The sequence below is a fragment of the Mastigoproctus giganteus genome, chromosome 8, assembly GCF_048544385.1.
Source record: "Mastigoproctus giganteus isolate SK-2022 chromosome 8, ASM4854438v1, whole genome shotgun sequence".
NCBI classification, from domain to species: domain Eukaryota; kingdom Metazoa; phylum Arthropoda; class Arachnida; order Uropygi; family Thelyphonidae; genus Mastigoproctus; species Mastigoproctus giganteus.
In genome coordinates, this window is record NC_143582.1 from 15,554,611 (window position 1) to 15,568,334 (window position 13,724).

Consider the following 13,724-nt stretch of genomic DNA (forward strand, 5'->3'; position numbering starts at 1 on the left):
GTTTGAAATTGAGTTGGTCTCTGGCGAGGTTTGAATGTTTCCTCCTCCCGCCCTCGAAGAGCTAGTTTCAAGATAACTGAAACTGTTTTTGGTAAACGGTAGCCTACGACGGAATTTTGATCTTTCGGGAATATATTATTATTCCACCTCACAATCTGTAACTCGACAAAAAAAGTTGGCAGCCCACTTTGAGATTCGCTACCACTGAAACGGGAGTGGAGTTACGGTTTTATTTTATTTCAGAAAGGTCCACAACAAGGAACCCATTTACTCGTGCAACAACAACAACAAAAAAATAAATAAATCAATAAAATAAAATAAAAATAATAACATTATTCAGTTAACAGTAATGCAAAAATAAAAATAAATTCAAAAATACAGTTGAAAGGACAATGATTATACATAAAAAAATTACGTCTTCAAGAAAACGTTTAAACTATTTATAAGGAAATATTTAAGCTGTTTACAATGAAATATTTACGCTTACAATGATTTGGAATAAATGATTTTGGTTAGCTTGGCATAATCAGATCGACTGATTTAGCACAGTTGTTAAGGGGCACAGGGTGGGACGACGTTCGCGAACTCGCAGGGGATTCGCGAGCGTCCGTTTATAATTTATATAAAATTATATAAAAATAGCGCTACAGAAATTAATATTCAGCTTTCACAACCGAGTTCTATGTTTTTCGAAAGGAAAAAATGTCCACAATGAAGTCTGCATATTTTGTGTAGGCGTTCGCAGTAGCGAAGTGCATTAGAGAATCCAGACGTTTTCACCTCACGTGAAAACGTTTGGGTTCGATTCTCATCGCTGACCGAAGTTCATAAATATCTTCCGTCGGAATTATGCAATTGTATCAGCCCTTTTTTTTCACACTGTAGCTGAGTTAGAAAATCTCGAGCGATGGTTGCAAGTTTTTTTTTTTTTCCCTGAGAAATTTCCAAATACAGTTTGCAAAGCAAACGACCCTTTTTTGGATTCAGCATTATAAATAAATTGGCTGAGTCTCTGGATGGCTCTCCTATACTACTGGAATGTATAAGGGTCAACCGTTCCCCCTTCCAAAAAAATCAAATTATTATTTTTAATTGTATGGTCTGTAAAAGTGTGTGTTAACGGATAAAAACTTACAAGTTGTACAGATTGAGATCCATTAATTAGAACTTCGATTGAAGAGAACTTTCTAAATTCCTCCAATCAGAACTGGTTCTAGAGTTCGGGGGTACCCAGTTGCGAGAATTAATATTAAGAGAAAAAAGGACAACATGGATGAATTTTCTTGGCTGGAATGAGGGAGGGAAAGCCCCTTTGTTGAGATTTGGGGCTATTTTCAGTCCGAAGCCCGGAAGCATTGCACGCCCATAAGGACCGGCTCTGTTTTCAAATACCAAAGGGAATAGAACGCCACCCTCTCTAAACGAGTGGCAGACGGCGATGTTTCGTGCTGACTGACCTGTCACAGAGGACCAACTTCAATTGCCCACCTTCTCTCTTAGATTCTCGATTATACTTGCTGCAAAGAAATTCAAACCGAATCGCCTCTTATTTCACTACTTTCACACAGTTGACAAAATGATACTATTTCCAATCTAGATTTATTTGCAATAAATTTTAACTTCAAAAAAATAAGCAACTGATTATACAAATATTGATATACTTGATATGCTCAACTACTATGGGTATAATTGGAGAAACGTAATTCCACGTTGTGAATATAAAAATTAATAAAAATATATATGTTTCTTTTTAAATTCTGAGCGCTCAATAAAAAGTTCCTGGTAGATATTTTTATAAAATGCCGACACAACCATAAATTTGTAGTGGAGGCCAGAATAATCGAAATCGCTCGTGCAGGACAATCAACTTTTAGTTGATTGTCCTGCATGAACGATTTCTGAAACGTGAACATCAATATATTCAACGTTTTAGATGATTTGATAAGTTTAAAGGCTAAACTCATCATTTGAGGCCTTTCGGCTGCAACGGATAACAAAAATATGTAATTCTTTGTTGTAGCAAAGCCCTGAAGATAAGACAATTTCCTTGGTCAGCTGCCGTATAGGAGAAAACATAAATCTATCTCAGATGCACAATTTGTTTTGTTCTGGTATGTTGCTGCAATTTATAGACTTATTTTCTGCTTGCTTGAATACAAAACGGTGGGTTAACGTTTTTCTTTCATACATTTTTTATTATTTATTTGTTTATTTCAGCAACCTAGCGAGGTATAATACTCAAGATAGCCGACTGCTCCATTAATATGGAATGTTCTATTTTTATTAAGCTTAGCACAAAATATTACCAAGGATTTGCACTCTATGCCATCGAAAAAATGCCGGCATAAAAATAATTTTCAAAGGCTTATTTTTGGTTCACCTTCACACCTTGTATTACTGCACATTCACCTCAACATTCTTTAGTACAAAACAGACTTAAACTCAGACTTAAAACAGATTTAATTTCATGAAAATCCATCCAGTGGGAGTCCAGTTGTTGCACGCTCACGGACGGACAAAGTGAAGACAATAGGTGCATTATGAACATATGTTAACGCTCCGAAAAATTGAAATGGAATTCAATAAAAAAACAGTAACAATTTCTGGATCAACTTCCTTATTTGCTGTAATTGCTAATTTGGTTGCTCAAGTTTTTCCAAAAACATTGCCTCTATTTTAATAAACTTAATAATTTAATACCCATAATAAACTTCATCTAAGAAAAATATGATTGTTTCAAACTCTTCAGAAGCTAGTGGGAGAGCTCAAAGATTATGATCCATATGTAAGACGGCAAAGAAGTAGCGTAGCCACAAGAGTCGAAAAAAAGTCCGAAAATTAAACCAGTTTTTCCCACTAAAAACCTCAGGTTTTTCGTCCAGAAAGACAGGAAAATCGACCAGAGAACACAGGTAATTTACGAATGGATTAGTTTTCGGGTGACCCTAATACGACACTTCATTTTAATCGAGTGATGAAAAATAACCAATTATGACCATCACTGGTAGAAATCTCTGTGGGGAAACGGTCGGGTGATAAGGAGTGGAGGATGCTTCCAGCCACATACGGGAACTCTTTATTGTATACAGAAGGCTGCTGTACAAAGCACCCTAAATTATCAATACAAACACCAATCGAATTTAGCAGTCAAGGGCTTGAACCCCGGTCCACTCAAACATTGCGTGCTATTGCACTCCTGCTCCTGGGTCCATAAATGAGTCCATCGAGAATTCTGCGTGGCAGACAAAGTGCTAAAAAGTATACCATTGTGAAAGACCAAGTACACCCCTCAGCTACATCTCTGTACAACACGATGAGACCAAATCTCTGCCTTTATCCTTTAACACAGGTTCTGGATCTGTCTATAACCGTATATTTAATAAGTAATTTTTGATGTTATAAAGATTTTCAAATGAATCTGTTCATCGATGCAAATAAAAAATATCTTGAGTTGATATTACCTGGTTTAAAGTTACCTGTTTTCGTAATTTAACGTTAGGGCTGCATGAAAATGAAATGAAGAAGAGAAGCGATGGGATATGCTTGGCTAAGGGCACTAACAAAGATATGCACAGAGAAATGAGAAGGAAAAATGGCCACGAGATTTTATGGTTACTGTTATGATTTCAATAGAGAAGAAAGAGAATGCAAGCAGATGGGATTTCGGAATCATCAGTTTTGACGTCGTATGCAGAAAAGGTGATATTCGATTCGGGATAATGAACAGAAGATTGAAAGAATAGAAGAAATGTTAAGAAATGAACAATGTGAGTCCTGAAGAGGAAGGAGAGATGCTATAAGAATAATGAGAGTTTGATGGAAAGAAATACAAAGGTGAATAAGAATGCTATTTGAAAGTGCCCTACTATCCAAACATGTTATCCAGGGGAATATGTAAACCAAAATGAATAATAAATTAAGGGAAAATGATGTGACCGGAAAAAAAGAGAAATTTTTGAACACTGATGATTTGATAGAAGCTGATGGGGTATCGCGAGCAGAAGGAGACGGCTAGAGACAGGGAGAGCTGGAAATGTGATTGAGTTCCGGCTGTTATGGACCTGCTATGCGGCAGAGAACTTACGATGTTTATGGATAATATTCAAGTAATACTTTTTTCCCCCATGTTTGTTTCGTTGTTGCAGGGTTTTAGATGCATTAGAAATGTAGGCCATAGTGCGCCACATATATTATATCTATGAATTGCGTGGGTTCTATGGTCGATTTACTGTTTGCTGGACGAAAAACCCGAATTGCTGGGAGAAGAAACCATGCTACCCTGGCCTGAAACCGACTAACTCAGTCACGATGTGAAAAAGACCCATAAAATTCCTCGCGTTATTAACCGGATTCAAATTCGGGTCTTTTCCACTGAATATGAAGAGGATGGTGATTACACCCACGTGCTACCCACAGGGCATCCCTGCTCTTAGTCGCTGGCAGAGATGCGTAACTCATGCTTAATGAATTTTTTGCTTTGGTTTTGAATTTGTGGCAATGCAACTGAGGCCAGGAGGTGTCAATATACTGTGTAAATTTCATGTATTCTGTGGTGGTTTTGCCAGTGTTTTCGGAATAAAAATATGAGTTACGGGAGAAACTCGATAAAAATCCTACCTACTGCATCCTTAAAAAAATAGTCTGATACACATTATACCAAGGTTTTCGTCCCTATACGTTGTAGTTACAGTTCTTCTAGAGACGGGAAATTTCGTATATGCATTCGGCATTATAATTGCTAAAACCTCCACAGTAGCCGTCCCTTTTCCTAACGTTTATGGGCTGGTTTCCTAAACATCGTCTTAAGAAGATGTGTTGAAAATTTTTATAGAATAACTGAATTAGAAGCTTTCTTTATGTGTTTTTCATAAAAGAATCGGAAAAAACATCTTTATGGGGAGTGGGAAACAATTCTTAACTAGCAATTTAGCTCCTTTCTTTTCTAACAAGTACAAGAGCATCGTTTATACACGCTTCTTCCTCTTCTTAAATCACTATGACATACAGATTTTACAGGTGAGTTTTGTCATAAGCATATGGCAGGGTTTCCCAAAGCTTAAAATGAATGGTAATAAAGTGAAGGAAACATCCTAAAGTTATAAGGAGCAACAAAAGAACAGCATATTCTGGATCAACGTCTTCTGCGGCCCGTCAAGTTGTATTATAAGAGGTAACCAGACTTGTTTTTCCCCCCCGAAGAAGCATAGAGCCACAGGCAGAATTCTGACGCATGGAGTCCAACTGAACAAAGTACTAAGCGCTTCCAGTAATAAGGAAACACAATTATATGAAAAAATAAAGAGTTTTGTTATCTTATTTCTTTATGGTGCAAAACGAAACGTGATTCCGTCATTTTTTCCCCCTTAAGTTAGGGTACTCCCAAGCAGACTGACCACGTGTTCATGTCATTACTGCACTCGGCCAGGCCGTTCTGCGTTAAACATATTCTGTTCCATAGAAGACTAGTATACCGTTCATACACAGTATATTCGTCATACATAAGTTAGTTACAGTTAGTGATGGCCTGAGACCACTGTTTGTTTTGGACAAAACCATGAACGCTGAGATCTATCTAGATGTCATGGATAATACCACAATGCGTTACCTACATTGCGGCAGCACGTCTGGAAGGCCCATACTTGTATCAGCAGGAAAACGTTTCATGTCATATTACTTGCGTTGTAAGGGCCCAGTTTGAGGGCATAAGCGTAGAAAAGTTGGGCTGGCTGCCCAGAGCACTGACCTCAATGCTTCTGAGATGAATTGGATCGTCGAATGCGTGTGAGGGGAGACTGCCCAAAAAACAGAACTGAACTGGTCGCCGTTTTGGCGGAAAATATCGGACGATATTTACAACAAAAAAAAAAAAAAAAAAAAGAGAGAGAAAGAAAGAAAAAAGGCTGGTAGACAGTGTTCCACGGAGACTAGAGAGGCTGTCATTACGGCTAAAGGTTTCAGTAAACTTATCAGTTTTTCTGTAAATAAAGAGTAATTTATTGATATGCAGGTGTCCCTATACTGATGATATGGCAGTGTTATACTGATTTTATTCTATGGTCGGTTTGTATATTTACGGCGGAATGAAAAACCTTCTCCGACTGAGAAAAATTAGCTCGATCACTATGAAGAAAACCCACAACAGTTTATATCCCGACAGAAATCGAACTAGAATTTTTTTTGTTGTTTTTTCCACATAGTATGGAAGAACAGCAGACGTAAGCAACTGTGAGAACTGCGACTGCCAGCTCTTTGAAAAGTATACTTTTCAAAGAGTTACTTAACAAGTACAGACGGAATTACTTAACAAGTACAGGTCACTGTTGAAAAAAAGCCGAGAATTAGGGTTGAATTTGAAAGTATCTGCAATTCTGCTCAGACACGATAGGAGGGAGTATATGATGAGAGCCTTGTCGATCAATTCGGCCCTGGAAAGATTGTGCAAGGCTCAAGGGGTAGAATTTTCCAGCCTGGTCTGTACTTGTTAACAGGAGAGATTGCTTCTACAGGGATGGGATACACTTAAATAGAAAGGGTGCAAGAATATTTGCTGATGCTATCAAGGCAGTGTTAGGTGGGCCAGAAAACTACTAGCTTGGGGGGGGATACACGGACTAACAGATTAACAGTAGCCACTGGCAGAGGTGAAAGTGATTCTTGCACTCCTTCTATTGGAATGAGCAGAAGCATGGAAAACAAGATGCAAGATATTTCAGAGACTGCTGGGAGCCATTGCGGTACAAGTAAACACATGGGTTGTGTTAGGGTAGCTAAGAAAAAGAAGAGGTGCATGTATACTTGTGTGTACACCAATGCTAGGAGTTTGGTAAATAAATCTGATGAATTTGAGGTATTGCTCAAAGCATCAAAGGCGGATATTGTTGGGATATCAGAGACGTGGTGTCACACAGATAAAAGTAATGCAGAGCTGGAATTTGGGGAGTACAACGTCTACATAAAGGATAGACAGGAAGGGAAGGGAAGAGAAGAGGGGTTATGCTATTAGTTAAGAAACACATAAAATCCAAGGAAGTGAAGCCAGTCGACATCGCTGGACACTGCTGTGTCGAGTCAGTTTGGTGTGACTTAAGCACTGGGAGATCAAAATTGAGAGTAGGAGTGTGCTATAGGCCTAATGACTCTGATGAGTATAATAAGAAACTGTACAGGGAAATAGAGTGGGCCAGTATATCAGAGAGACTTATAATGGGAGATTTTAATTTCCCAAATATTCAATGGAATTTGTGGGTTGGTCACTCACACACTAGCAAGGCTTTTGTGGATTTATTGGATGATTGTTTTCTAAATCAGCATGTTCTGGAGGCAACTAGAGGGAGTAATACTCTTGAATTTATTATCGGTAGAGATTCTTCATGCATTAAGAATCTGCAGATAGAGGAACCACTAGGTGGCAGTGATCACAGTGTGCTGAAGTGGGATTTACTCAAGGAGGTAACTACCATCAGGGGTAAAGAGTTTTTGCTTTCGTAAAGGCGACTACGATGGACTGAGACAGTATATAAATTCTATACAGTGGGACCAACTGATGATGTTACCAACAGCAAACTCAAAATGGGAAGCATTCAAAGAACTTATCTTGGAAGCTACTAGGCTTTACATATGAACTAAGAAATATTGTTCAAGGTTCAGGCCTAAATGTCTGTCAGATGAACTAATGAGACATATGGCAGAGAATAAAATTGCATGGGATACATATAAATTAACACGTGACACAGAAGCCTATGATAGATATAAGTTGATCTGTAACCAAGTTACAAAGGAGGTTAGGCAGGCGAAGGCAGATTACGAGAAATCTTTGGCAAGGGATGCAAAGAAAAACAGCAAGTTCTTTACTTATGTAAACTCTAGAACGAAGGGGATGAATCAGATTGGTCCACTTGTTATCGATGGTTCAACTGTTCATGATCCTGCTCAGGTAGCTAACAAACTAAATGAATATTTTGCATCGACATTCACACATGAGGAGTTATTCAGCAAGGGGAATGCCATAATCGAAATAAACACTGGCAGTGAGCTAGATGATCTTGTAATAATTGAGAGTAAAGTGGAGCAGAAATTGTTGAAGATAAACACAAGAAAGGCACCCGGGGTGGATGGGATCTATCCAGTTATATTAAAGGAGGCAGCAAAGGAAGTAAGCAATCCGATAGCCATAATTATGAGAGCTTCCTTGGACTCAGGGGAGATACCCACAGACTGGAGAAGTGCAAATGTAACCCCAATTCACAAAGGAGGATAAAAGGCTGACACAAGTAATTTTAGACCCGTGAGTTTAACTTCTGTTCCAGGAAAATTAATGGAAGCACTGGTTAAAGAAGCACTGCAGGATCATCTTGACAAGAATTCGGTTATAGCTCAGACACAGCATGGTTTTGTTAAGGGAAGGTCTTGCCTGATCAATTTGATTGGATACTATGATGTAGTCACAAAAGAATTGGATGCAGGGAATAACTTTGATATTATATATTTGGATCTTATAAAGGCTTTTGATACTGTTGCACATGGAAGACTGCTCCACAAATTGGAGCAGTGTGGCACTGGTGGCAAATTGTTGCTATGGATAAAGGGATGGTTGAGTGACAGAAGACAGAGAGTGGTAATTAATGGACACTGCTCACCGTGGACTAATGTTATTAGTGGAGTCCCTCAGGGTTCAGTGTTGGGTCCATTGTTGTTTTCTGTATTTATAAATGATATTGATGATGGTATATCAAGCTTAATGTCCAAGTTTGTAGACGATACAAAGGTTGGCAGGGTCGTTAAGGACACTACTGACGCTATGCTGCTGCAACAGGATCTGGAAAGGTTGAGCAGATGGGCTGAGAGGTGGCAAATGAAGTTTAACATTGACAAATGTAAAGTACTACATATGGGAAACAGCAACCCCAGAGCAACGTATCAACTCTGTGGTACTACATTGACAGTGGTAGAGAATGAAATTGACTTGGCGCATTATGGCCTTAGCTGCCAAAGCGCCATAAAAAATCAAATCAAATAAAAAAAAAATCAAAAAAGAGAATGAAAAGAACCTGGGGGTAATTGTGCAGGCGGATATGAAGTTCTCTGAGCAATGCAGACGGGCTGCAAGAGTAGCTCATGGTGTGTTATCAATGATATATAGGAATTTTTCTAGCAGGGATAGAGAGGTGATTATTCCCTTGTATAAGGCAATGGTCAGGCCGCACCTTGAGTACTGTATACAGGTCTGGTGGCCTCATTTCAAGAAGATGTAGAGCTGTTGGAACGAGTACAGAGAAAGGCAACAAGATTAGTGAATGGAACAAAGTTTTACGTGTCACAAAGTTGTCCTAGTTTACGGTAACGTGTTCTTTAAATGCCTTTATAATTTACATTATCCCTTTCGATACCCCACGGTAATTGATTTATTGATCTCTTCGACCTTAAGATGGAGTGAACATTCCACGAAAAAATTATGGGTGATAATTTTTCAGGGGAGTTTTCAGCCTCAGATATAATCACAATTTTTCCCCATTTTATTATTATTGCTCTGCTCTAGAGCCACCGCCTGGACAGCAGTAAGCTAGGGGTTGGGGATGATTATTACATTCACAGGTTAAGGCAGGGTACATGTTTCCAGGGTTACATGGAGCCACATGTGTGCTTAACCTGAAAGGAACAGTATTTACAGAATTCTTTAATTAAATACTTGAAAATTGTAGAATGCTATAGCATCCCAAACTAAGCAAGATAATATTTGATCAAAAGTGTTGGATAAAACGTAAAGTATATGTACTTTAATTAGTCTATCCGCTTTCCTATGAAAATTACTGGTAAACTGTCTACAAAAGTTAACTTCAGTTAACTTTTGAAGCTCCTTCCAAGAAGTTGTCTCGAAGAAAACTTGGTCGATTAAACTATCTATATTCTATTTTAAAATGAAATTTCTACAAGAAATTATCCTGATTGGACGACTAAGATAAACCTGGCCCGTTGTTCTCAAACACTAAAAGTTTAATTGAAACTAACACATTAAAATTGTAATTTTAATTAAACTATTTACATTTTAAATACAGAGAATGGCATCGCAATTTTTTTGTGATAACTGTAGTTTCTGAACGCCATGCTCACGCGGCGATAAAGTTGTCAAATTCATATTCCGGTAAATGCGAAGTTAGAAAAAAGAAGAAAAAAAAGTAATTCGGCTTTATGATGCTGTGTGCGTGGATTATCAACCAAGCGGTCTTATCTAGTTAAGCCACTGATGAAACTTTGATTTATGCAATGTCACAGCCATTAACCCTAAGATCATTAATCATTAAAACATTCTTTGGAGTAGGCAAATAGGTTTCTACAGATCAAATAACGGGGCCGCATTAGAGATAATCGGATCCTTTCAAATCGATTTATTAAAACATCGAAGAAAGGAGAGACAAAAGGATTGTAATAAAGAATCAAACAGTTGCTAACGTCAATGGAGATCAGTGAGCACTGCTAAGCGGAAAGAAATTTTGATTGGTTACAACTTAAAGATTGATTATGACAAATGAGGGTGCGGTTTTATAAATATGTACCTGGAGGGTGGTTTATCAAAATGATAAAACCTGAATGTTAAGGAAACATTTGATTACAAATGTCGGACATATTCGGGACGGAAAGCCCAACAGGAAAGATTTATAAAGCAATGCAAATTAGTAATAATAATAATACAGTATTTGTTATTGTTATTTGCCCTTGTCTGTTTTGACAACGCGCCTAGCCATCCTATTAATAACATTGAAGACCTGTATTAAAACATACACGTCGTTTTCAAGCCAATAAATATGACCTCTTTGTCGAAGAAGATAAACCAAGGGGTAACGGTGGCATTCAACACCTATTATCTCCTGCGGATTATGCAACAGCTGATCATCGAGACAGAAGGAGAAGATCAGTTCTGGTGGGGATACAATATTAAAAAGTCCACAGACAACACCGGGGAACATAATGATGGAAGTCACGCGAACATTGACGAAAGGTGTGTGGCAAAATATCTGGTTGGAGTGCGTTCATGGTGTTTAGTAACTCGCTAGGATCCACGAAATTTAATCAGAGATTATAGAACTGTCAAATGAGATCTGTCCCCCAACCAGCATCAGCTATATTTCCGATTACATCTCTCCATTTGTTAATCAGAAATCCATATTCGATTATGGATTTTTGATAATCGAATGTACCAAACAGTCAGCATTCAACAAGAAATGGCTCGAGTTACACAATCAAAGCTTCTATATACAGTATCAATAAGAGCTGTCTTCTGGTTACTGCCTGTATGTAGGTTTTGGTTTCGTGACCTTCTATATAAGAGAGTTCTGCTTACCGCTTTCTTTATAGTTTAATTAAAAAAAGTAGACAGTGGTTTTAACGCAGATTTTAGTGTAACACGCCATTACGCGAGATACGAAAAATGACGGTAAAAAGGGTGGTCAATTATACGATTAAAACACGAAATTTCAAGGCAAAAAACGGAGGTCGACTTATACGCCGGACTGTCCAATAGATGTATGTTATTTCAGTATATGAAAGGGTTGCATCAGCAAAAATTAAGTGTACACTTGGTCGATTCGAGGTCTGACTAAAAAGTTCTTCTGAGACTGAATTACAGTCAAATATATTTTTTTAAAACTTTTTTATATAGCTGTACTGTATATAAATATGAATTTTCCGTCGTATATTCTCGTGGTGCTTCAGTTTCGTACTCCACAAAGGTTGTATTACACCCAGTCAAAATGCCAAGCAATCAAAGTTTCTTCTAGGTCAAAAGATGAACTTTTTAATACCCATCATTACCCGATGATTTGTGTTATGTCTTCTTTTATTTACAAACCTAATCGCGTACAGAATACAAACATCAACCGCTCTAATTGTCAGAATATCTTTACATACTAACTGGTTCTCCAATTTAATATTCATTAATACAGAAAAAATTGCACTTTTTTTGAACACTTTTCTTTCTTTATTTTCAGTGCCTTCAAGCAATGAAATATACCAAAATACTGATTCTAGTGTTGCTGATATCGGATATCCTAATTATTCACTCGCCTCAAGGATTTTTCCTCATCGTAGTTCCGCTTAAGTTATCTTTTCCTATAGGCGGCTTAATTGGCCTTGGGGCATTAAGAACAAAGGTAAGTAATATTCTAAAAATCTCAATTTATTATTTCAGACAGTTAATTTTTTTTATTTCAAATTTAAAACTTAATTACACTTCTATTGGCTAAATGTAATTAGAAACAAAGCCTATTTTAAAAGCGATATAATTTTAAGAGATTTATTTATTTATTTTATTATTATTTTTTTACTTATACACGACTCAGTCCAGTCCTCTTAAACAAAAGAACACAATTATTGAACCCTCCACCCTTTGATCATGGGGAGGGGCATTCAGGAAGGTATTGTAGAGGGAACAGTCACAAATCTTGTCATTTCTGGATTTAATGCCAACTCCTTCAGTAGTTCAATTTCTTGATGTGTTATTAAAATTTGAAATTGAGACAAAAATTCTACGCAGAAAATTTCAAAATAAGTCAGATGATACACTAGTGATATAATATACGCACTGCATGACATTTCAGGCACATTCGATTATCAAATGACGTACTTTACCTCAGAGTTACAAACTTTTACTCAAGAACTGACTGCTAAAACTTCACCGAGCGTTGTTTCACGTGATGAGTATATGACGGAACCATGATATGGTATTTGTATAGCAGTCCTCTTTTTTAAGGGAAGGGAAGGCCCAAGGGAAATAGGCTAACCTACCGGCATGAAATCTGGTACAATGGTTCCTAAGAATATTTTTAAGTACTCAAATTTCGACAAAGATCAGAGTTGCTGCTACAAAGCAATTTTTGAATTGATTTCTTTCTTATCAATCTAACAAATATATGTTTCTTCCGCGGTCCATAATCTATGAATAGCTTGCGGTGGCACAAATCGGCTAACATCAGATTTAAAAGGCTATATACTAAATATTTTTGTCGTTGGTGTTTGCTGTTTTTGATTTGGAGCAAAGGCAAGTAAAGCCACGAGGCGTCAACTTTACTGTGTCTATAAATTACGTACAGCCTACGGTTGTTTTGCTCGTTTGCTGGAATTCAAAACGCGAGCTTCCAGGAGGGGAAAAACCATGCGATTGGTGATTTTTTTTAAAAGTGGGACAGGTCATTATCGGACTTCGAAAATTTCTGACAAGTTATTATTGAAATAAAAATAAATAAATTTCCTGTTCATACTTCGAGACGACCACACAGTCAGAGGAATTCACAAGACACAGCACCGTATTTAGCAGTCTCGGACTTGAACCGCGGTCACTCAATGCACGTGTGCTTATGCACTCTCGCTTGACCACTCGGCTACGGCATGATACAGTACAGTACTATTTTATTTTGCTTTATTTGTATCCTGTTAAGTTCACCTTTGTCCTAGGAATACGCAAAGACTTCATGTCAGATATAGTATAATAAACCGTCCTTCCACCTAGTGTGTTATTTCTGGCATCGGGATGTCTATGATGAAATTCTAAAACCTTACAACAATCAGCCTTACCTAAACACGACTGTAAATCAAAAAGTAAAGGCAATTTGACTGTAAAACTACTAACCCTCCCCTGAGTCATCATACATACTACGTTATTAGACAAGTCTACATGGGTCGCCAGTTGCCTGCATTCAGTCTGGTTTATACAGCCGAGATGTATAAACCAGACG

The 13,724-nt window shown here is 37.7% G+C and overlaps 1 protein-coding gene across 1 annotated transcript in view; it reads left to right on the forward strand.

Annotated features, from left to right (window-relative positions):
* LOC150081290 (uncharacterized) overlaps window positions 1-13,724 on the forward strand; it is a 178,729-nt gene that overhangs the window by 74,192 nt on the left and 90,813 nt on the right. The window contains exon 2 of the mRNA XM_090379841.1: window positions 11,982-12,143. Coding sequence (XP_090235967.1) covers window positions 11,994-12,143 — 150 coding nt within the window. The 5' untranslated portion in view covers window positions 11,982-11,993. The remainder of the gene's footprint in view (window positions 1-11,981; window positions 12,144-13,724) is intronic.